Source organism: Thrips palmi, unplaced genomic scaffold (assembly GCF_012932325.1).
Source record: "Thrips palmi isolate BJ-2018 unplaced genomic scaffold, TpBJ-2018v1 HiC_scaffold_7, whole genome shotgun sequence".
Classification (NCBI taxonomy): domain Eukaryota; kingdom Metazoa; phylum Arthropoda; class Insecta; order Thysanoptera; family Thripidae; genus Thrips; species Thrips palmi.
The window spans coordinates 6,366,097-6,389,624 of NW_023144634.1; the positions used below are offsets into that span (position 1 = coordinate 6,366,097).

General features: G+C 40.3%; 4 protein-coding genes across 9 annotated transcripts; 3 read left to right on the forward strand and 1 right to left on the reverse strand.

Annotated features, from left to right (window-relative positions):
- Window positions 1-1,853: 1,853 nt before the first annotated feature.
- On the forward strand, window positions 1,854-5,152 carry LOC117652400 (protein C12orf4 homolog). Its single transcript, XM_034397277.1, has 12 exons — window positions 1,854-1,933; window positions 2,110-2,344; window positions 2,411-2,556; window positions 2,636-2,817; window positions 2,893-3,138; window positions 3,228-3,428; window positions 3,505-3,623; window positions 3,700-3,848; window positions 3,933-4,053; window positions 4,135-4,253; window positions 4,338-4,463; window positions 4,564-5,152. Exons 2-12 carry the CDS (start codon window positions 2,167-2,169, stop codon window positions 4,678-4,680), a joined length of 1,704 nt encoding a protein of 567 aa, XP_034253168.1. The 5' UTR covers window positions 1,854-1,933; window positions 2,110-2,166; the 3' UTR covers window positions 4,681-5,152.
- A 236-nt stretch (window positions 5,153-5,388) lies between these two features.
- On the forward strand, window positions 5,389-13,064 carry LOC117652881 (protein Daple). 5 transcript variants are annotated; one of them, XM_034398069.1, is made up of 20 exons: window positions 5,389-5,569; window positions 6,004-6,150; window positions 6,263-6,351; window positions 6,427-6,532; window positions 6,632-6,841; window positions 6,926-7,224; window positions 7,349-7,430; window positions 7,528-7,706; window positions 7,807-7,933; window positions 8,016-8,327; window positions 8,407-8,948; window positions 9,034-9,219; window positions 9,296-9,617; window positions 9,698-9,976; window positions 10,052-10,252; window positions 10,330-10,632; window positions 11,020-11,149; window positions 11,226-11,326; window positions 11,405-11,478; window positions 11,640-13,064. In XM_034398069.1, the coding sequence occupies exons 2-20, from the start codon at window positions 6,097-6,099 to the stop codon at window positions 11,848-11,850; spliced, it is 3,807 nt and encodes a 1,268-aa protein (XP_034253960.1). In that variant the 5' UTR covers window positions 5,389-5,569; window positions 6,004-6,096; the 3' UTR covers window positions 11,851-13,064. The 5 variants fall into 5 exon arrangements, with proteins under 5 accessions (XP_034253960.1, XP_034253959.1, XP_034253962.1 ...); XM_034398068.1 differs by having other exon boundaries at window positions 5,390-5,549; XM_034398071.1 differs by having other exon boundaries at window positions 5,410-5,429.
- An 84-nt stretch (window positions 13,065-13,148) lies between these two features.
- Window positions 13,149-18,005, reverse strand: LOC117652882 (protein ovarian tumor locus-like). 2 transcript variants are annotated; one of them, XM_034398073.1, is made up of 15 exons: window positions 17,944-18,005; window positions 17,268-17,400; window positions 17,109-17,192; window positions 16,896-16,996; window positions 16,655-16,809; window positions 16,423-16,573; window positions 16,181-16,356; window positions 15,813-16,100; window positions 15,582-15,744; window positions 15,263-15,453; window positions 14,966-15,178; window positions 14,831-14,871; window positions 14,592-14,751; window positions 14,298-14,462; window positions 13,149-14,206 (listed from the first exon to the last, which is right to left on the reverse strand). In XM_034398073.1, exons 1-15 carry the CDS (start codon window positions 17,988-17,990, stop codon window positions 13,746-13,748), a joined length of 2,529 nt encoding a protein of 842 aa, XP_034253964.1. In that variant the 5' UTR covers window positions 17,991-18,005; the 3' UTR covers window positions 13,149-13,745. The 2 variants fall into 2 exon arrangements, with proteins under 2 accessions (XP_034253964.1, XP_034253965.1); XM_034398074.1 differs by lacking the exon at window positions 17,944-18,005 and adding an exon at window positions 17,660-17,751.
- Window positions 18,006-18,694: 689 nt separating this feature from the next.
- LOC117652883 (ras-related protein Rap-2c-like) lies at window positions 18,695-22,085 on the forward strand. Its single transcript, XM_034398075.1, is given in 2 exon segments — window positions 18,695-18,725; window positions 18,728-22,085. Coding segments are annotated over 2 exon segments (543 nt in total). The 5' UTR covers window positions 18,695-18,697; the 3' UTR covers window positions 19,243-22,085.
- The last annotated feature ends 1,443 nt before the right edge of the window (window positions 22,086-23,528 follow it).

Below are 23,528 nucleotides of genomic sequence, written 5' to 3' on the forward strand. Positions count from 1 at the left end.
AGGTCGCTTATGCAGCGAAACTCCTTCGTGCAGTACAGGCAGCGGTACTGGTTTTCTGTGAACATGAAATGCAAGTAACATAAGCTATACTGTGACCAGGAACGCAACCTCGACGCAACCGCCCAGGGCCGCCGCGGCCGGTGTATGATGCACCTGCGCCAGCTGCGCCCCGGTACGGCCCGCCTCCGCCGTCGGGAAGCCATGGCCAGGAATCCCCCCCCCCCCAGGGGGTCCAATAAAAGCCAGCACTGCTACATATTGTAGGAAATTTATACTTGTAAGATTTAAGTTGGCAGCGCATTTCTTGTCGTTCCTGTTCTTCTTCTGTTTTTCCGTTTCCTGTTACCCATGTGCTCTTGTGTCGTGTCAGTCGTTGTTGAAAAGTCGTTGAATAAACACCTCCGCAGCCAATTCGCGTGTCGCGTGTGATTACTTGAAAATCCCTACCCAAACCTGCAGAGACTTGGAAACCAACACATATGACACTAGAATTTGTATTGAAATTATTGCTCACATCATATTTACATTTTTTACTTAATTGATATGTGTGCATTATAAAAACCCCAATAAAGGCCAGCACTGCTACATATGCATAGCTTCAAGAGCAAACGCTTCTCACTACAGGAAAGGGATGCAAGAGTTCCTTAGAGTTAAAAGAAATGTTTTTTTTTAAAAAGAAACAAGAATAAAAATTTAAGCAAGTCTATAGTTAGTCTGTGTTTTAAAAAAAGAAAGGTCACCAGAGCATAAAATTGAATCGACTCAATCGATTTTGTAGCCCCTTCAACCATTTTCACTAAATACTTTCCAAGTTGACCCATGGATCCTACCAGTCAACAGAAATGGTGGGACTGACTTATATAAGCGTTATAACATAAAATAAATATCTGACTAAGTTCTAGAGCAAACAAATTGACACATTTTTAAAGCACACATAAATGATTTCAATTTGATAGATGAATTCCCGTTTTTAGAAGTGTTTAAAACACACCCTGAATTATCTATATCTTATTTTGATAGAAAAATTCAAGCAAGTCTAATGTTAAAAACAAGAAAGGCCACCGCTTTAATTAAAGCATAAAATTGAATGATCACATAGATGGTTTTTCAAGACTATGCACCGGGTTTTAACTCTTTTTGAACTTTATAATAGCACTCGCATCAGTTGGCGCGGCGCCAGCCATTGGCGTGGAAGGTGGCCGTCGCGTTCAGGACCCCGAGATTTGCTTGCAGCACATTTCTGTTGATCTCAACAAATTGTCTCGCGACGCGCTCCTCTGCGAGCTCTTCGGCGCGCTCCGCGGCGCGCGCGTCCACGAGCGCCTGGAAGCGCCCATCGTGGCGCGCTAAGTTGAACGCGTCAGCCGCAGCCGCGGCGGCACGCTCCTCGGCTTCCTCAGCGCGAGCTCGCAGCTGCAGGACCAGGGCGTCAGCGGCGTCGGCGCGCTCCTGCTGTTCGGTGAGCCGCGCCTCCACTGCCAACACGCGGTCCTGCTCCTTGATCAGCTGCGCCTCGGAGGCCTCGGCGCGGGCATCGGCCTTCACCACCTCCCTCATGAACTTCCTTATAGATCTTGATGTGACACTCGTCTGGTCCGCCACAAATCTTTGGTAGGCCTCAGCGTGGGGGGTGTGCTTAGACACTACGTGTCGCGTGAGGTCGCTTATGCATCGAAATTCCTTCGTGCAGTACAGGCAGCGGTACTGGTTTTCTGTGAACATAGAATGCAAGTAACATAAGCTATACTGTGACCAGGAACGCAACCCGAGGGGGGAACAGCTTCACACATTCATTGAACAAAATTTGACCACATTCCACATTCAGGTGGCAAAAACGCCTGTAAGTAGGCACTCAGTATAACACTATAGACAGGCCGATTGATTATTCGCAGTCTGGCCAAGCAGAATACACCGGTTGTTTCCAGCTTTCCAGGTCTTGTTGTCATCCGCCCTCCTTTTGCACTTTCCCATCTTTGACACCTGTCCCCTTTCTTGCGTTTCCTTTGTATATGAGAAGCATTTAATGCATTTCAAGTGTTTTATATGAACTTTCTGTACATCAGGCTGGAATTTGCAATTTTTTTTGTGCTTACGTGATTGTTTGGTTAGGCTCGTTATGTCAGTTCGCCCAGTCATAAACCGAGTACCTCTAGATTGCCGTCTACAATGACGCCCACCTCAGAGAAGGTTGTTGAAAAGAAATTCATGTTTGAATTCCCTACCCTAACAACTGATGACAAGCACCAGTTTGAGGTCCCTATTCACATACCCTTCTCAGGAAACATTCGTGAGCTTGCACAACGACTTATAACTTTGTTCAAAGTACCCGTTTATATTGAAAAAGGTTTGTAAACTATCTTATATCTTTTATGGTAGTGGTAACCCTTAACCCTATTTTGTCCATTTGCAGATCTTGAGGAAAAGTTGAAGTCTTTTGTCGACAAGGAGACCTTGCTCTTTCATGATACTGTTGCTGAAGATGCTTTGAAAAAGGCTCAGAATGGTGAAATTGATGCAGAGGAAGTCATTAAAAAATTTGAAAGGCTCTTCAAAGAGGTAGGTTAAAACTTATGTTCTTCTTATACCGAATAGTGCTGTACCTTTATTTAATGCCTAGTACTCTTCTTCCTTGTAGGAAACAGCAGAATATGCAGATCCGAGGGGATCTACTGATGAAGAGCTCTTTGCTACCGTTTATCATAAATTAGTGCATTCTCCTGCGTTAGAGGGAATGCTACAAGTTGAACATTCTTATTCTATTGCTGTCAATGAAATGACTACACAGAGGGATGATGAACTAGCCTCTTTAACAGAGCGGTAAATGTCCATTGTTCAATAGTTGCAATGTCTTTTATAGCTGACACTAAGTTTTGCTTCGCATCTTTCTTCCAGGCAGGCAAAGGAAATGTCAGATTTGGTTGCGGGTATAGGTGAATTCAGTACAGAGGCAGATGTAAATTTGCTGGCAGCACGTCATTGTGAAGATCAGAATATGATCCAAGCAAAGATTAACAGCCAAATTGACTCCTTGCAAGAAACTCAAAGGCGAGAGTATCGTGATTGGTTAATGAAATTACTTGAAGAGCAAGCTGAAGAGGCATCCAGTGTCACTCCTCCAACACCATCTCCAACTCATATGTAAGTTTCTTATTTTCACATGTGTGAGATGCTGGATACTCTTTCATCTAAATATTTTTGATAATTGTAAATTTGTGTTTGCCTTCTAGAGTACGTCATCTGTCAAATGATGTGTCATCTAAAGACAAGGGTAAAGGAGGCAGTGACATAAGCTCTGATGTTGGAAATAATCCAGGTCTTGAAGAAAGCTTTACTATCCATCTTGGATCTCAGATGAAGCAAATGCATAACATTCGTATTATGTCTGCTGATGTTTTACATCTCTGTAAAACACATCTTTCCTCAAAAGGGTAATTTTTATTTTAAAATTACTTTTTTTTGTCACTTTTAAACTTTTTGATTAATAGCACCTTGTACATTTTGCAGAGGCATGGATATGCAGCCTCAAAGACTTCAGACAGCTTTAGCTCTGTACTCCAATGACTTGTGTGGTCTTGTACTATTAACCGATGGTTTGATATCTTCTTTTTCTGGCACAACCAAAGGTTAGCAAACAGTTCATAAAAATGTGTTACATTTTGTAAAAACAACCTAGTTATTTTTGATTTTTTTTCTCTCTAGATTTTATAAGTGTATGCCAGCAGTCCACTGAATTTCACTTCCCATCCATTGATGACCAACTAGAAAAAATTCGTGAAGGTGTCAAAGAGACAGCAGCCTGGAGACAAGAGCACTGGATTGCAGAGAACTTATCAATTTCTAGCCAACAAGTAATTATATGTACTATCCCTTTGTTTTTCTGGTCTAACTCCAGAATAGTCTCTTATTGAAATATTCTCTTATTGGGATTTCAGTGGCGGCGTGCTTCAAGTTCTGGTGCTCTTCGATCTGGAGATGTTTATGTAACTCGCCATTCCAATTTAAATGAAGTTCATGTTGTCTTCCACATGGTGATTGATGACTCCCTTCGCTCAAGTAAGCGTAATTTTACTGTTTGCAACTTGTTGGTTTACTTTGTGAAGGAAGCAACTACATTACTATGAACACAATCTGCAGGTGAAATAAACTCAAGGCATCCAGCTATATTAGGACTCCGCAATGTCCTTAAAACAGCCTGCAGCAATGACATCACTACACTCACTGTTCCTCTTCTTCTGGCTCATCATATAACAGAGGTATTTTTTATGTCAAAAGTACATTGTCAGAATGGTGTGAAGTTGTTTTTGTAGCTAGCAATACATTCCTTTTCTTGTTATCAGGAAATGACTGTTGCTTGGTGTGCCAAAAGAGCAGAATTGGTACTCAAATGTGTTAAAGGATTCATGATTGAGATGGCATCATGGGGTGGCTCAGAACTGAAAAACCTTCAATTTGTAGTACCAGAGGTGAATGAATTCTGGATTTGTTCCATATTTGTTATTTCATAAAAGTAGGAATGGTTTAAAAAACTAACTTTTGTTCGTTTCATCAATTTCTTTGTTACAGGGCATATCCGATGAGGTATTTGTTAGCTTGGCGGCAATGCTGCCCAGTGTATTCAGAGTATCTAATCCTCTGGTGTTCAAAGCGTCTTCCACACCAATCACTCCTAAAACTAGCTAAATTTTTTGTTTGAAATCTTACATTATATTTTGAAGTGCAAAGTTCCCCTCAAAATATTTTTTTGAACTATTTTGCTGCCAGTTTATTCAATGATAGCAAATAATATCTGATTAATAATTATGCTTTGTAATCAACTTGCTAGCACAAACACATAATTTTTAACAGTAATAGCTATGCAAGTGTTCTGCAGGTCAGGAGATAGCCTTGATTGGGTTGATAAACCTTATTGTACAAATTGGTCCCTGACAATGATGTTGCCTGCTTTGTAAGGGATGGGGTAATATTTAATGTTGTTCCATAGTTCTTCAGTCAATTTTCCTAGGTCGTCTTAGCTATGAAATACTGTGATACTCTCAAGTTTAAAATAATGCTGTACACTGAAATTTGATTTAAAGCAATAACTGATTTATGTATGTATGTTTTGATACTCTTTTGTGATATGAAATATGTGCAATAAAAAGTTAAAAAGCAACGACCCTTATTTTCATTCTACACGAGATTTTTTGAGACTGTATTTACACCTTGCAACCATTTCAATTTTGTGAAGACCTCAAACCGACATTGATGTTGAACATTTTCAAAATTGGCGCCCGGCTCTCGGGTACTCTCCACAAGCTCCTCTCAGCCTCAGCATGCGGTCACAAGCGGTCATTCTCATACCTGTTGCGGTTGAGGGAGGGGGGAAGTGAGTGGGGGTGGGGAGCAGTGGGGGGTCTGTGTTTCTTTCTGCTCACCGAACTTGGCAACGGGTACAACAAAACCCAAACAAAAACATCGGTGTTTTATGCTGTATTCTTATCTATGTGGAGCATTAGAATTAAATCCTCTGTGTTAAACGATTCTTAGAAGCCAATAATGCCATCAAATTTGTAAGAGAAACTGTAGACCGGTAGAGTATAATAGTTTGCTTGTGCCCCTGTTCGGCGTACCTTTTGTTTAGTAGTTGTCGTTATCGGTACCATGTCTTAAAAGAAACTACTCACTTATGCCCGTACCACTTTAAACGTCATTATATTGTTCATTATCTCGGGTTAGTGCTGTACTCCCACATCTATTTTGTTGTTTATTCTATGAGCTACAAGGAAATGCTTCTCGTATTTTGTACTGATAAGCCTACTCTACTTGAACCAATATTAGCACATTGCTTTCGAAATTATCTTAGCTCTATCCCGTTCATCAATCAAAATTTCTACTTAACAAGCAAGGTTTAGGACCAATCAAAAGTTTTGAATGTTTTCCAAATTTTGAAACTGGGTTTAGTTTGACGTCATTTTTCCTTTTTTCTTTCTGTAACGATTCATAATTACTCTTTTTTTTTTTCAGGATAAGAGGCAAAATGATCTCTAGTTCTTTCTTTTGACTCTGAACATTCTATATTTTTATCTTTATTTTGCAACTGAAATTTTCCTGCACATAATGGCTTCTGGGACAGATATTGAGAGTTTTCTCAACGGACCCTTAGTTACCTGGGTATGTATCAGCATTCTGATATTTTCTAGTTATGTGTTTGTAAATCTACTTGAGAATTGAACATTTCTGCTAATTTTAATTTAATGATAATGGTGAAAAAATACTTTTGCAGTTGAAATCCTGCTCAGAAAATCCAAAATGTATTGTGAATTATGAAGATTTGATAGATGGCATGGTGCTCCATGAAGTCATGCTTCAAATGTATGTAAATATGTTGATGAGGTATCCTTACAGCCATTAACTTTAAATGTGTCTATAATTTTTTTGTATTTACAGCAATCCAGAACCAGAGCACGATGGAGTTGTTCCTAGCATGGGAAATTCTGCCACCCGCATTCGCAACCTAGACATAATTTGGAAGAACATGAAGGCAGTATATGAGGTATGTGATGCCTTGGAGCTCAGTTTCTTTCTCCGCATCAAGAAATAGAATATCCACATCATGATAACTCAATAAATATTCACAATTTGTTTTTATCAGGAAGAACTTTGTCAAACATTATTAATGGTACCAGATTGTGTGGAAATTGGCCGTCACCCTGAGACTAAGTCTGGTTTAGAAAACATGCAACTTTTCTTATTGTTACTCCTGGGATGTGCCGTTCAATGTCCTAACAAGGAAAGATTTATTTACCGTATAAAGCAACTCAGTGAGAATACACAGCATGACATAGTAGATTGTATTAAACAGGTTTGTGACTGCTGACATGAATTCTACAGTATTTTCTTGCATAATAATTATCAAGTACTTAAAAACTTCATTTTCTTTTGACAGGTTACTGACTCTCAGAGAGTTGTTCTATCTCATGAAGCAAGTGAAGATAATTTATCCAATGATTTAATGATCAACCATGTTCGTAGACTGGTCAAAGAAAGAGATGCATATCTTCAGCAATGGCTTAATGCCTCTGTCCAAGAGAGGGTAGATAGTGGTGTAAGCCCTAACAGTCCTGCAACCTTGCAAAGTGATTCGCAGCGTAGACAAGCATCTCAGGCATCTGGGAGTGATACACACCATTTTGCTGTAGAGTTAGCTGATTGGAAATCTCGAGTACGAAAGCAAAGACAAGAATTGTAAGGTTTCCTCCTAAGCCTTTACTCAAATATTTCTGCTGTACTCAAGCACCTGTATGTTTGTCTTCAATCAAACTTTCTATATATCATAAAATTTTGTTGTTTTTCTTTTGTTTATTTATAGGGAGGAGAAATCAGAAGCACTGGCAGAGAGTAAAGAGGAAGCAGAACATCAAAAGATGATTGTTGCAAAACTTCGAAATGAGGTCTGTATTTGATTTCAAAGTCATACCCAATAGGACTACTGTACATTGCTAACAAAGTAATATTCAAATACAATTAATATGTTTTACCAATATCTAGATACAAGATCTTATGCAAGAAGCTCGATCAGCCAAATTGTACAGAGATGAACTTGATGCAATTCGTGAAAGAGCTGAACGAGTTGACAAACTGGAATCCGAAGTGCAGCGATATCGTGAAAAACTAAGTGACATTGATTTCTACAAGTCTCGTGTTGAAGAACTTAGAGAAGACAACAGGTGTGTACAATAAACACATTTGAATAAGAATCCATATTTTTTTTATTTTTTCCAAAGTGCCTCTGTGACCAAAGCTTGTTGTCTGTTATGTTTTTGACAGAGTGCTCATGGAGACTCGTGAAATGTTAGAAGAGCAGCTTCAAAGTTCTCGTAAAAAGAGTGAACATGTCTTAGATCTTGAAAATGAATTGATCAAATGTAAAAAGCAAATAAATGAAATGGGCCTGGTAAGTCTACTTTACTCACACCTTTTAACTTATAACAAGTCATTAGGTTAATTATTACCATTATCAAAATTATTATTTTCAGGAGCAAGAAGCTATTCAAGAAAAGTTACAAGAGGCATATGAAGAAAATAAAAGGTTGCAAATCATGACGAAGAATTCTTTAGCCGACAATTCAGTTGACAATTCTTTTCTAGAGCAGACTATCCCTGAAGCTTCTAATGACAATAGCCTTTCAGAGCAACTCAGTAGTAATGCTCAAGCACGAGCACTTCGCTTGGAGCTGGAAAATCGGCGTCTCCAGTCCGCCATGGATAATCTCAAGGAATCATCATTCCTAGAAAATAGCAATAAAATATTGGACTTGGAGAAAGAAAAGAAAAAGTTATCTATTAAGGTAATATTTATTTCTCCATGTGTATCATTGGCTTGACAGAAAACATCTAATCTCTGTTTCTTCCCCATTCCTCTTTTAGGTAGAGCAACTTCAAGAAAATGTTAATCGAATGCAACAACAAAACTCAGAACTGGAGAAACTGGTTAAGGATGCTTTGCAAGACAATGTTAAACTGCAAGAGTCTCGTGAGTCTTTCCGTGCCCGCTCTGAAAAATTGGATCAGGAACTACAGGTTGAACACGGAAGAAGAGGAAATGCAGAGCACCTTGCTGATAACCTTTCAAAGGAGAAGCAGTGGCTTCAAAATTCCTATGACAGTTTGCAGCGCAAAGCAGAAGAGTTAGAACGTGCTGTTGAAAGTGCTTCTCAAGTGGCAGATCGTAATCGAGCTGAGCTTCAGCGCATTCCAGAATTACAGAGGCTCATTGCTGAAGCTGAAAGTAGATGCGAAATTATGGAAAAAGAAAAACAGGCCTCAATTAGGGAGGTGACCAAGTTCAAGGAGAGTCTTGAAGCCAAGGATGTTACTCTTGATAAGCGAGCTAATGAAATTGAATGTCTTGAGAAGGATGTTTCCAAATTAAATAAGGAATTGGAGGAAGCCAAGACACTAGTAATGAGGTACGCACTCAAATATATTTTGTAAGCATGTTCATCATTAAGTCAAATGTACACATATATTCTTTTTTTTTTCCAAAATTTACAGACTACAGGAAGTAGAGCGGGAAGGACAAGAAATTGCTTCGAAAGCAGCCTTAGATCGTGAAGCCTTATCAGTCCTGCAAACAGATTTGGTGGCTGAAAAGATGTGTGTGAGACAAATTAAGGGAAGTCTTGAGCGTCTAGGTCTTACTTTGGAGCAGCTGCAAGACCCTGACAATGTCCTAGAAAAGTATGCTTTTACTTGTGACACTTGTAACATTGTTTTCCAAAGTAATGTAGTTATCATGTGTGTGATATGATTCCAGCATTTTAGGAAGTCCTGAGGTTCAACGTGCTACATCAGAGATGCTTGGCAAAGTTTGTGTTTCCAGCGATTTGTCTGTGAACAAAGAAGAAGCTGGAGATCAGATTAAGGTTGGAGATGTTACTCAAGATGATGTTTCTCGGCAGTGTGAAGATTTACGTGCAGAGTTGGCTAGTCTTCAATCAGCTACAGATTCTGCTCATTCTGATAATGCTCGACTTCAAGTACAAGTTGCCACGCTCCAGAGTCGTATTACTGCCTTGTCAGCTCAACATACAGCTCTTCAAGTTGCCAACACACAATTAGTTACTGAGAAAGATGAGGTTTGTTAGATTCAGATCTACATTGATTGCATGTTGCAGGTAAAATTTGTAGCTTAGCAAATACATTTTAATGTTCCCAGCTTTTGAAAGAAAAGAGTCAGCAGCAACAAACTCATGAGCAGCTTGTGGTAGATCAGGTTGCCCTTCAATCCATTCATGAGCAGTTGACGGGGGATTATGATGCTCTTGTTGATGAAAAGCAGACTCTACTTACAGCACAGAGAGACCTGCGTACTGAATTACGGCTTTTAAGAGAGCGTTGCACTCTTTTGGAGCAACAAAACCAAAGTGAAAAGAACTCTCTCAGAGAAGAAACAAGATCTCTTGGAAATTTGCGAGCTGAACATTCTAAACTCAAAGTAAAGTGATTTTGCGAATGAATGTAATTAATGGACGTCACTGATGTCTTGCTAATGTTTTCATCATCTCCTTAGGATGACTTCCGTAATCTTTTTACTGCAAGTGAAAAGCAGCGCTTGGATTTTAGAGGCATTCAGGAAGATTATAAACTGCTGCGCACAGAAAATGCAGATTTAAGGCTTAGGCAGACCCAGCTTCAAGGTGAAATTGCAACTCAAGGGGATCATATAAATACCATGGAACTTGAGCTGTCTAAATTAAGGAACAAATGCGAGGTAAGCTTATCTCTGAGCCTTATTTTGAATTTTATTAAAGGATTATTACTAGTCTATTATTGTGTTTCAACGACTAGATGCTTCTTCAAATGAACACTGGCTTGGAAGAGGATAGACGCTCCCTCATGGAACATGTATCTCAACTTCTAAGCCAATACCAGGAACTGCTCAATCACTCTTTGGAAGATAAAGAGCAGTATCATCTAGAAGAAAAAATGTACACAGACAAATTGAATAACTTGCACAGACAAAAAGAAAAACTAGAAGAGAAGATAATGGAGCATTACAGGCGCATGGAAAGTTGTCCCACCAAGAAGAGAAGCTTTGGAGCTAGTTTGGTAAAGAAGGTCAAAAAGGCTAGTTCTGATCTAATCAACAAGGTTTGTAACATATATTATCATTTATTGTTAAGGTGAAATAGCATTGGTCGATTGGTGGTTAATCTACTACTTTCTTTTAATTCCCCTTTAGAACCCCTTTGAAGACAACACATTTTCTGTTTTCTTTAATCGCTCTTTCACTCCCTATAATTCTCACTGTGAACATTTTGTGTGATATCACCAAGATTTAAAGAGATACTCTCTCTGAATTATCCTTTATGACATTTTTATATAGCTATTTCAAAATTCTGAATTTCTTTCCATCTTCTGTTTCAATTTGAGGTATCTCAAATCTAAAAACTTTGAAGAGAAGCTTGTGGATTCTGGTTAGTTGAGCTTGACCCAAGGTTATTTCATTATTATGTAACTGTCGCCTTTTGATTTTAGAGCCGACGTTCGTGGCATGAGGACTCCCGAGGTGCAGAAATTCAGCCCGCTGTATCATTACATGGCTCTGAATCTGGTGGTAATGATTCAGATACAAGCTTAGATGATATTCATGCTCAACCCATGCAAGGTGAGTGCAATTGCTGCAAGTATTTGAAGAACTCTAAAATGAATAGATGCCTTAATAATGTATTTCAACTTTTTAGCTGGAGGATTTGCTCGAAGTTCCTTGAGTTTGGGTAGTGCTGGTACAAGGAGAACTGTTTATTACACAGAAGAAGAAACTAATGAAGAGGATCAGCCCAAGGTAGTTTTTATCGTATCTCCTTCTTGTCTTTTTTTTTTTTTTTTTTTTTTTGCTGAGCCTTTTGTTTTGCTTTTGTAGGAAGAAGAAGATCATGAAGAGCAGGACAAGAACAGAAGTGATGCTTTAGTCACATCAACTCCATCAGAGCCAAGGTAAATTCAAGGGTTTTTAGATTGGAGGTGGAATTTTCATCTAATATGATGAAAATATTTGAATAGGTCCTCTGTTATCAAGATTAGAAGGACTTTTCGGGAGGGTGACAAAGTGTTTCACCGCCAGCCTGAGCTAAAAAATTTTTGCTTTCCCCTTCCAGACTCCTGGTTTACAACCGCATTTCCACAGTTATTGGGGAAGCTCCAGGGACGTCACAATGGAGCGGTGGCAGCCCCACACTGCCAGTGCGGTCTCAGTCTAGACAAGATGACACCAGCAGCAAACGAGGTGCAACCTTGCCCAGTACTCCATCCAACAAATCGGCCAAGACTAGGGAGAATTCCATTTGGTATGAGTATGGATGTGTGTGAGTCGGCATGAGTGTATGGCATGCAAAACTCCTTTATATTCATGACCATTTTTCTTTTTGACAATCTTAAAGAAAAACTGGTTTACTTTGCTGACTTTCTATCCTCCCCTACTCTCTTTTCTACTTTACGCTGCGAGAGTAATTTTAATTTTAAGAATTGCACTTTGATGCGGGAATCACGTTTTTCAGTGCTCTCCGTGATATAATATTTATTGAATCGAATTGAGTAATCAATCAGAGAAGGGGATTTCTAAAAGTGAAGTACTATGCAGAAGGGTACTCTTGAGGATGTTTGATTTAGACAAACCAAAGACGCTTTTTCCTATATAAATTATTTTTCATGCGGTAGTTTTGGGTTTTGGCACCTAAACTAAAGTTACTAAAGCTTCTCCTAATAACAGGCAGTTTTCAAGTTGCTGAACCACTGCTGATATATTTTGAAATCTGGTGCCATCAGGCCTGAAGGTTTTTGAATATTTTTTTACTGTAACTACAAAGTAGTTTTTAGGAATGACAGGGTAATTTTTAGACTAACTAGAAATATTTTTAAACTTATTCATCAAAATCAAAAAGAACATTTTTGTATGGTGGCATTAGATATCTATTGTTTATTTTTCAACCGATTTAAGTGCTTGAAAAATATTTGAGACTGCTTGTGGACCAATCAATTTGTTTTCTTTCAACACAAGTACTTTTTTTGATATAGTGTACTGTATGTGGTCATGGAAGCATGTTACTCTCTAATAATTTGAGTTGTATTAATATTTTCAAGAAGGTTTACCTTCTTACCTGAGTATTATTTTTAAATTTTGTGTTTCTAAATGTATATATTCTTTATTTCCCTCCCTAATGGTATGTGGTGCCAGTAGTTCACAGAATCTCTACTATGTGTATGGTTAAGTTCTCAACTTTTTCACTTATCATATTGATACTGATTTTTTAATGGTTTACATCATTTTCTATACCAGAGGGATATTAATATGACTTTTTAATGTATATCTAGAACCCCATGACTCCGTGTTTTTGAACAGAGCAGCTTGTGCATGTTTCAATACAAGGCAACATAGCCCATTTAATAATAAGCTACTTAGTAGGAGATCATGCTGGTGCAGACAGCAGTGTACATCTGTGGTTGTCTAATACATTATCTCATGTGATACCATTTTGTTAAAACTTATTTTATTGTGGCTGTTCCTTATAAATGGTGAGCAAGTATCTGCTGTGATTGTTCTCTCTTTACACAAAGTTTCAATCACGATGGGCTAGGTTTCATGAAGGTGACAAATAAAATTTGAACCATTTGAGATTAACCTTCATAAAATTTATATAACAACAGTGTATAATAGAGGTCTGACAGTTACAGTATGTAAAAATACTTACAGCAGACACAAATTTTCATGTGTGATGGATCAACTTGATTAAGCCTAACATTTAACATTGATAGTCAAGTACTGTATAACAGATCAACTTGAAAATAATATAGCCCCAATTATCTTTGATCCCAAATTCAACATTAGCAGTCATAAGAAATATAACAAAAATAAAATTTCAAAGGAAGAAAATTATATACTCCAGTCAACTTCTATCTAGATACTTAAAAAAAGCTGTGAACTGATTAAAAAAGATTCAGCAAAGCAACAGGTATGTATCTAAACAAATCAATGAACATTTGACTGAAAATCAAACATGAATCCAACTATTTCAAAAAGAACTTGTCATAGTATTAAATTAAAGAATAGCTTTGGCAATGTTGAAAAAATGAGAAAAATGGAGTTCTAACCACCACCAATTAACCGATGAGTCATCATAGCATCTAAAACTCAGGTCTTCATGTGAAGTGTATATTTAGCTGAGAATTGTTAGATCGTTCATAAGTGAGAATTTGAGACATGTCAATCAGCTCTGCTGTTGAGGAGTTGAAGGTGTCATTGGGCCCCAAGCTGGTGGAGAGCCGACATAAATGCCAGGAGAAGCTGGCACAAGGTAATGTGGAGAAGTGGCCATCATAGAAAATTGAGGAGAAGAACCATAAATGCTCATGTCCCCATTCAGGGAGTAACACTGTGGTGATTGTGGTGCATCCGGAATGTAATCAGTTGGGAACTGCAACCTCAATGGTGTAAAATAAGGGTCAGATTCCACAGGAGAATATGGCACCACAGGGCTAGTAGGATAATAAACATAGCTGTACGGTGGTGAAAATGACACTGGTAGACCTGCAGGTGAAGAAAGCTCCCCTACAGAACCATTATTTTGAGTTTCATTCTTCACAGGATCCTCAGCTGAAGGAATTTGAAGAGTAGGTTGATGAACTAGAGGTTGTCCTTCAAAAGCTTTAGCATCCTTCTTGTTTTTCCCTAGAAAGACAAGAGAGTACTCTCATAGCTTATCACTTGTCAAAACAAATACCATTACCATTAGTCTTGTATCAAGATTGAATAGACTTACCTTTTCCTCTAAATCGTGGAGGCACACTAGCTAATGGAGTTGAAGTAGCTTGGCTTGATTGTGAATTAGGTCCTGAGCTAAAAGATTCTGCTTCACTTGCTGCTAGGACTCCACTTGCACTATCTTTCCTTCTACGCCTTGAACTAGTAGGTGGTGTGGTCGGTTCTGGAGAAAACATGAAGAAAAAAAAGATAAAATCAAAAAGCTCCAAATTGTTTGGCCCGGCAACCTTCTGGTTTCAGCATGAAAGCCCTTTGAGGACTGACAGTAGAATGCATAGGAACATAATTGTACCTAAGAGGCGGTGAATAGTAGGAACAGTTGTTATGCACACTGGTCCACATACACATTTGCCAGCACACATTGCTGTGGGATTTGGAGTTGAAGGAGCTGTTACAGGACATGGTTGAGTGTAGCCTCCCCATCCATACAAACCACATTGAGCACGATAAACCTGAAATAAAGAAATATACTAAATAACAAGTGTTGGGCGTGGACAGGTAATACATACTTATGTTGCGTAGAAAACTTACATCATTGCCTAGATTGTAGAAAAAACGAAGAGTTTGAATATCTACGGTAAAAATAAATGAAAGCCACTGTTACTTCTCAGAACTTATCTATAGATAGATAATTATTAATACTATATTCATTGGCAAAAAATTTACCTGAGATGGGCAAGTCAGCACCATCATCCAAGATTGATTTTGGTGCATTGAAGTTAATTTGATGTTCTTGTGAATTCAAGTCAAGCATGTAATTAGCATTACTGTCCGTTAAATCACTCTGGGACAAATCTTTTGAAGAGTCTGCATTTTCTTCTCCCATGGTTGATGTACTTGCGGCTTCGGCAGGCTGAGTAAAGTAGTGGAAATCTCCACCTGTCATAAAATGGAGAACACCCTATTAGGTAGTTTGCAAAGGAATAAATAATTGTAGATACTTGTGTAAAGAAGTTCCAGCACCTGCTGGTGATGTGCTAAGTTCAGTAGAACCTTCTGCATCACTTGAAGGGAACCAATGAGTGGGCACATCATCAGGGCGAGGACTGACAGGAATAAGGATTTGATAAGGATGATATCCACCAGTAGAAGTATAACCATCAACGGGAAAGTTAGGAAAGCTGTTCATCATATTTGCCTCCTGATACATTCCACTAAAAATTAAAATTAAAAAAACATTGTAAAAAGAAAAATAAATTAAAACTTTGAAGAAAGTTAACTCTGCATAGAAAACAAAGGACATGAAAAATTTGAACAAGTAGTTTAGGAAAGCTGTAATTACCATGATCTATTTAGTGTGTCACAGCTGATATCAGTGACACTGCTTTGATCACTTTTGGAGTTATTACGTCTGCGTCCATTTGATGACAACCCAAGCTGTGCATTGTTGGCAAAAGTACCTTTTGCCTTGTCACTCTCTGTCCTTCCCTTCCGTAGCTTGTTGTCTGCAGAAAGAACTTTGTGATGATCAAAATTCCAGCACATTCAAAGCAATTTCACAGATGTTACTTACTTCCAGAGCTCTCTGATGACTTCATATGTCCCAGATTTGGGGCATTACGCTGGTTGGATTGGTTTGAAGAAACTTGTTTGTGAGTTGGGGGTTCAATTGGTAGCAGTTCTAGACTTTCAAATGGAACCGTACATTTCTCACCAAGAGCTTCTACAAACACAACAACAGGACCCTTATCAGGAGCCATCTCTTGTACATGTGCCACATGGGAGTTCTCTTCAATTTTCACAAGACATTTCACTCCAACACGCAGTTCATTATTGGAACCAAAGAATCCTAGACGAAGTCCTGCAACAAGCATCAGACATCTGGTGATTAGTATTGAAACCATTTACCATCAAATTGAAAATAAATTATCCTTTGCTTGCCTCGTCTGTAGTCTATCCAAACGTCAAATTCAACATTGCGATAAATGTTAGGATCTAGAGATTTTGCTACTTTGTATGGAAAAGGGGTTACTCCTTTCATCAATAATTCTCGGACATTTACTTCTCCATCATCAAGTAAAGCATCCACAAGTATTCCCTTCCTCTGGAGATGAATACTGCAACAGAAACATTTGTTGCCTCAAATAATTACTTTTGTGAACCTGGCTTGATTGATACTGTACCTGTTACAACTGTAACTGAAGAATTTGCGAGAACCACCAGAACCAGGTTCTCCTCTGTGTCGAAGTGGCTTGTAGTGCAACATCTTGTCAACAGCAAAATCTACATCCTTCATTCCAAAAACATTCTTGTACAACATTTCATAAACTAGAGCTAAATCAAAGAGCATGAAGTAACAGCAAGTTAATTAATGCAAGATGTTAGTCATACAGAGCTGAGTCATTATTTACTTACATTGACAAAACCCAGCTATCTTAGTGAACTCTTTTAAATAGACTGAGTCATAGTGTCGGTCATGTGAAAAGCACAACATTACTTTTTTACCATAACAGGTATCAGCTACTTTCTCAGCAGGAACTCCTACTTCTTTGAAGATTACAATATCAACCCTTCAAAAACAAGACAATTTATATAAAAACCACAGTAGAGGAGACAGGTTTTTAAAAAATGTGAAATAAAGAAAAACGTGTATTACTTGTAAAGATGAGACATGGCTAGAATTTCTAAGTGGCTTCCCCATTGTACAGAGCATTGAAGATGCTCTAAGTAATTTTCTATGCCACCTTCTATGTGATGCTGAGGGTTCAAAAATTGCAAGGCAGGAAATCAGTGAACATTAACTCAAACACACTTAAAATCAATCAAAGACTTAAGAAAGGATTATCAATACGTAGGAAGTTCAGCTTACCCCATCAAATAATTCCAAGTGATTACGCATATACTCCACACACATTTTACGGACTCCTAGATGAAATGTTTGGGTATAATATATCTGAAAAAAAAATTGCAAACAAGAAAATAAACCCTCGAGTCTAGTTCAGTAAAAAACCAAGAGTCCGGAACTTACTTGCTCAGCCATGGCTCGAAAAAGGCATGAACCATCCCTGGCAGTTGACTTTCTATAGTACCCTTGAGTTTCCAGCCACAGATCCATAGGATCGGGGTGGTTTGTGTACTGTCTACCGGGAGCCATTGCTCGTCTGGAAGACAAATAACATAGGGAAGTGGCTCACAGAATTTAAATATTAACGGCCTAAAGACGAATATTGGTGAAAAAATAAACAGCAGCCTTCGAAAGGGTAGAACCATGCGGCAGGCAAGAGGTGTTACAAGTTTCAGAGCACGTTAGTAAAATTGTGAAAGCAAAGTTATCTGTTTAGGACTAAAATCAAATCCTTCGAAGGCTGCATGACCATAATAACAGTTATTATTGGTAATTAGTTCACTGGAAATATTTACAAGGAAGTGCTGTGTCTTGTGAAAAAGTATTTCAAGAAATAAACAGTCAAACGGGACCATCACATTTACGGAAGCTACTGGCTCTCTGCAATGTGACCAACAGATAGAGGCCTAACTGACAATAAATGTACCTTTTCAAGTGATAGAAAAGGAACATCAACTTTCAAAAAAGTAATTAACTACATGATAAGATTATAACTGTGGTCATAAAAACTCATGTCTTAGCTCAAACTCTTCACCAATCAATCAAAATAAAAAAAGTTACTTATGTTGTGTTAATCAACCTGTAGGTCGATCCTCGTTTCCGCTGGTGCCAACTGTCTGTCCCCATTCAAACGATGAGTTCTGCTTCTTACTGAAGTGAATATTTATCTTTTATGATCAGGAAATCTTGATTTCAGTCGTGTGATTCTGAGTGTATTTCCCGTGAAAATTGAACGTGCGTGCAATCTCTGCCCCATGTTTGTTGACATCTAGTGTGGCGTTGCCAACGAGTGCATCTTAAAAGTATCCACTGGAACCACTCACTGGAAATTTGAGCTGCAGATATCACGTATAAAAATATGATCTTATTTAAACTATGAAATGATGTCACCGGCTGAGCCCCACACCCGCGATATGTTTTTTCTAAAAACCGCTGGAGATCTGTGGGATCTTCCAGCTGGTGGGTTGGCGACGGACCGTGCGGCAGCTGTCGGCGTCGGCGGAGCGCCCCCTCCCCCCTTCCCCATCCTTCCATCCATCCGTGCCGTCAGTCTTTGGTCAACCATGAGTTGAATAAGATGGCGGTCCGCCGGAGGCCTTAGCGAACGATGGCCACAATCAAAGTTTTCATCTCGAGCCGCTCTCGAAGTGAATGTTTTTATTTTTCGAACTGTTTCGCCTAACATCGGGCTGTGGTGTGCAGTGCGGGACGGGTTGCTCGGTGACGGAGGACGGAGGCGACACCCGTGCTCGTACGAAGAGGGCCGCACGTCTGGATTACAGGCCCGTGTGAATGACTAAGTGAAACAAAGTGATCCCAGCTCCAAATCCAAAATGCGTGAATTCAAAGTGGTCGTGCTGGGTCGGGGGGTGTGGGGAAAAGTGCACTTACTGTGCAGTTTGTCTCCGGGTGCTTCATGGAGAAGTACGACCCGACCATCGAGGACTTCTATCGGAAAGAGATCGAGGTCGAGAACACGCCGTGCGTGCTCGAGATTTTGGACACCGCTGGCACGGAACAATTCGCCAGTATGCGGGACCTTTACATCAAAAACGGCCAAGGCTTCGTGGTGGTGTACAGCCTGACGAACCACCAGACGTTCCAGGACATCAAGACCATGAAGGAGCTTATCACGAGGGTGAAGGGCACGGAGCGGGTCCCCATCCTCCTGGTGGCCAACAAGGTGGACCTGGAGCACCAAAGGGAAGTGTCTTCGGCAGAAGGCAGTCACTTGGCCCAGATTTGGGGTTGCCCTTTTCTCGAAGCGAGTGCCAAAAGTAGGACATACGTGAACGATGTGTTTGCCGAGATCGTGCGCGAAATGAACTTTAACCCTGAAAAGGAGAAAAAAAGTTATTGTTGTTGCACGGTGCTATAGTGTTGTGATGATTAGGCAACTAAAATTCAGCATTTTTTGGGTGCCAGCTTATTCTATGAAGAACAATGGTGTTATCTATGACAGTTTTTGACAGTCTTCTGTACTAGAGTACTCAGTACAGGTGCCAGCCTAAAGAGCATGTTGCACCTGCACCTTGTGTCTGACCAAAACACTATTGTTATGTATCAAGGGAAATAAACAAAAAGCCTCTATGTGTTTTAATAATTAAATTTAAATTTGCTATTGTAGTGTTTTATCTTGGCCTGTGTGGAGGATCCAGCTCTATCTCCACTGAATTAATTCTAATTTGAGAGCTTTCATTTTTCTAATATGTGTCATTTATTTTATTTAAAAATTTGTCCTAGAGGAACTGTGTTTGGCCTAGTCTGCTTTGGTTGAGCGATGTGACAGCATTTGTAAACCATTGTTTGAGCATGTTATATTCAGCAATAGATCATAATATTTTGTGGGTGTAGCACAAGTATTTTTACCACTTCGACAAATGTATTTTTTTACTGCTTTGTGAGACATACTCATGTATGATTCCAACCATAGCCATTGGTTCTGTCAGCTAGTTTGTCCTTCATTAAATTAAATCTTCTATCCATTGCAGAGAGAGCGCTGGACCTGTCTGATATTTTATTGTTTATCTCCCTTCTCATCTTGGCCTTGTATGTTGTCTGTCACAGATATTGTAAATATTTGTAAATCTGAAATGATCTGAAGCTCCATTTCTGATTGAGATTGTTCAATGCTACAGCTTAAGTTACCAATAATTTAGCCCTGCTTTCAAAGTCTGTTCAGTGATCAGTTTTCACTGCTTCTTTTATTGGTTGCTGTGTTATTTTAGTGGATGCAGGGTGCGGTGACCATAAATGTTTAGAGTAAGGTGCTGTTTCTAGATCAAAACAGACCACTTGGCTAAGTTTTAGGCCTAATCTGATGTACTTTCATTTTGTACATTGTTAGATTCTGATGACATATCTGAATGTAGCCATGTTTATCAGGTCAAGCATTCTAGAAGGCTGCAGGTTGACTGGACACGTGCTGACTTTATTTCAATAGATATCAGAAAGATCCTCTGGTCAAATATAAAACGTATATTTGCTATTGGTGCAACAAATTGTTTTTTATACATACAAAATCTAGGTGTTTTAGGGTACTACTATATATTTTTTTAATTGCCAATGTGAAAGACTTACAATTTAGCATTGTGTGATGTGTAATTACTGGAATTTTTGGGTGATGGCTTGTCTAAAGCCCATGCATGGCTCTTTCCTAAACTGTACCAGCTGATAGGGAAAAGAATTTGAAAAACTGTGATTGCCCTGTTAATCTGTGTGATCAGATTGTCTCAGGAATAATGTTGAAATTGTCAAAATTTTTGTATGTACTTTTATGCTGGATGTGTGTGTGGATTGTAAATTTGAATTTCACATTGCACCACTAATTAAAATCTAATTTGAACTATATGTAATAAGTAATAAAGATTGAAGTCTTATTCTAAAGCCATCACCCATATCAAAACTTTCATCCTAAATTCATTGGAAGGAAACTTTTGTGCATCCATCCAGCCCCTTGGACCTGCATTTCATGTTGCATTTTGTTTCATTTCGTTCTGTTTTTTTTTTTTTTTTAATATTATGTTACTTTGTTTTGATCAATTATGAACAATGTCCAGTTCCACTTAGGTCATTTACAATACTCCAAGAGCTACTGATAGTCATTTTATTCTAGTTCAACAATTCCAATGCACAGACACAAATTTACTTCCCAGATCAGTGGTGGGAATCAGTTAGGCATTCAAATTTTGTGCCAAACACTCAATCATAGTTTGAGTACATTGTCTGTTTTACTTGGGACATTTATGTCTTATGAATGTGATTTATGTGTACTACTCACAGTATTATATAACACTAAATTCCAGCTTAGCCTATGGAAAAGTTTAGGGTGTGCATTATTACAGTTGGATTGATTCTAGAGTTTGCTCAAAATCACTCTTTTAAGTCTCTTTTGTTTGGGCTTCTATTACTCTGTCCTGCATTGGAAGGTGTTACATGTAGTACCAGAGTGTTGCTCTGCTCCGGTGCTGCTACTTTTAAGTATACAGTGTGGCAGAATTATGTAGTAGAGATGAAGAGTTAAGTGGGACTTGTGACACTGCTGACGTGTTGGTGCTTTGTTTCTCCCTTTCCTTTGTTTTGTTAATTCTTTTTTTTTTTTTAGAAAATTTTTACTGTTATGTTAAATAGAAAGAGTTGTAAAGTACAGTTCTGAGTGTAATATTTTTTACTATTAGTGATGCATATGTGTGAATGTGTACATATGATACAATAGTTAATTTTGTGTAAGCCGAGAAGATTTTTAACTGGTTATCTAACAGTGACCTATTGAATAGTGTTTTTATACAGTGTCAATTTTATAAGAAATCCATTGCTGAATATGGATTAGTGATTTTTCTTTCAATGTATCGCATGTAACAGCAGAGCCTACAGTGATGTGCTAATGTACCAACTTGTGTGTTAATCTGGGAGTGAATGAGTGAAATGGGATCAAGACAGTTGTGGTGGATAAGTTTCCTGAGTATCAACTTTGGATATCATATCATCAAATCAGTGGATTGTCACTTTATCAGGTATGCCTTCTTTTTTTTTCAATTTTTGTTGTTGTTGCGAATGAATGGTTTGTGACTTTTTTTACATAGTAAATAATGAGAATGAAAGAAGAGTTCATGTCCATTATACTCACAGTGTAGCCAACTATGATGGCTGTGTAGAGTGTCCAAAGCTTTGTTCCATGTACATATTTTTCAGAGGGAATAAAGTTTTCCATCTGTACAATTATCCCTCTCTTATTTACTCTGCAAAGCCCAGCCCTCTCTCTACCTGTGTCTACTCAAGAAATCCGTGGCTGTCTCTGTGCAAACGGCTCCGTCAGGTGGAAGATTGTAGAAGAATTCTCTCCGACGCTCTTGGCTGCACTGAATGGGACCTGGGGGAGGGGAAGGCAGTACTCTTTTTCTAGCTAGACGAGACTCTCAGAGTGCGCCGTCGACCTTCGCGGTGTCGGGGGAAGGGGGGGGGGGGGGGGTGCTGAGAGTGGAGGCACCCACTGGCGCTAACCGGCGCTGGCCGCGGCCACCGCGCCATGCCGCCGCGCCGCCATGTGACCGTGCCCCGAAAACGAGGACGTGGGGACGAGGCGAGTGGGAAAGTGGCCCGTTTAGCAGAGCCGTCGCTGCACTGCAGGCGGAGCGGTGCATAGCGCAGGCAAACTGTCGCAAATGGCGTTTGCTTTGGAAAGTGCTGCCGGCGAGCAGTTTCCGGCGTGGCGCTGCGTTTCCCCGCCACCTTGCCTGCCTGGCACTGCCTGGATGGCGATGATGCCCGTCGAGATGCTGCCATCACGTCGCGACTCTGCGACCACCGGCCGCGCGCTCCGTGCAAGCACCAGGTTTCTCACGGTGTAGGGCTAGGGCCAGGGCCGCTAGGGCGGTGCGCTTGGTGCTGTCTCTCTCGCACCACCGCGGCCCATGGGTGCGAGAGAGACAGCGAGCACTGGCGGCCCTGCCCTGCCCACGCACCCTGCCCACTTTGGAGCGAGACGCCTGCTGGTCCTGGGTAGTCCTGGGCTGTGGGCTGTGCCGCTGTGCCGCCGCGCCAGCTTCCGACGCGGGCCGTGGGGCCGTGGGGCACGCCGACACATGTTGTCGCCCTCCGCCTTGCCTTTGGGCCTCGTCGCCCCGTCTCTCTCGCACCTGCGCAACGCCCCGCGAGTGCGAGAGAGACGGGGCGAGGCTGCTGTGGCTGCTGGAGCCCGCACTGGCCGCCATGCGACGCCATGCGGCTCGAGAGGGATTCAATGAGAGGAGGAGGATCCCGGCCCTGCCCAGGCCTCGGCCTCACAGATGCAGTGGCGTGGAGGAGTGCACCGAACGGAAGCAGAAGTGGGGAGGGCGTGCAGCGGCAATAAACTCAGTTCGCAGTGCAGCGCGCCAAAAAGGAGCGTCTTTATTTTGCTGGCTGGATCCGTGCTTTTTGACAGCGTTTTCGGGGATTGGGCCATTAGCACAGCAGTGTGGGACTGGGACGGTCGCCGGGCTGCCCGTCTTTTTGCGTCCCTTCCGCAGCGGAAATACCGAACACGCCGGCAGGCCGACACGGTGTCCCCGCCGTCCCCGCCCCCACCGCCCTGCTAGTGCTAGGCCCCGCCCGCCCCGCCGCTGCCGCCCGTTCGTCCGTTACGCGGCCTGAGCGGGCGGCATCGCCATACCACTGCGCAGCGTT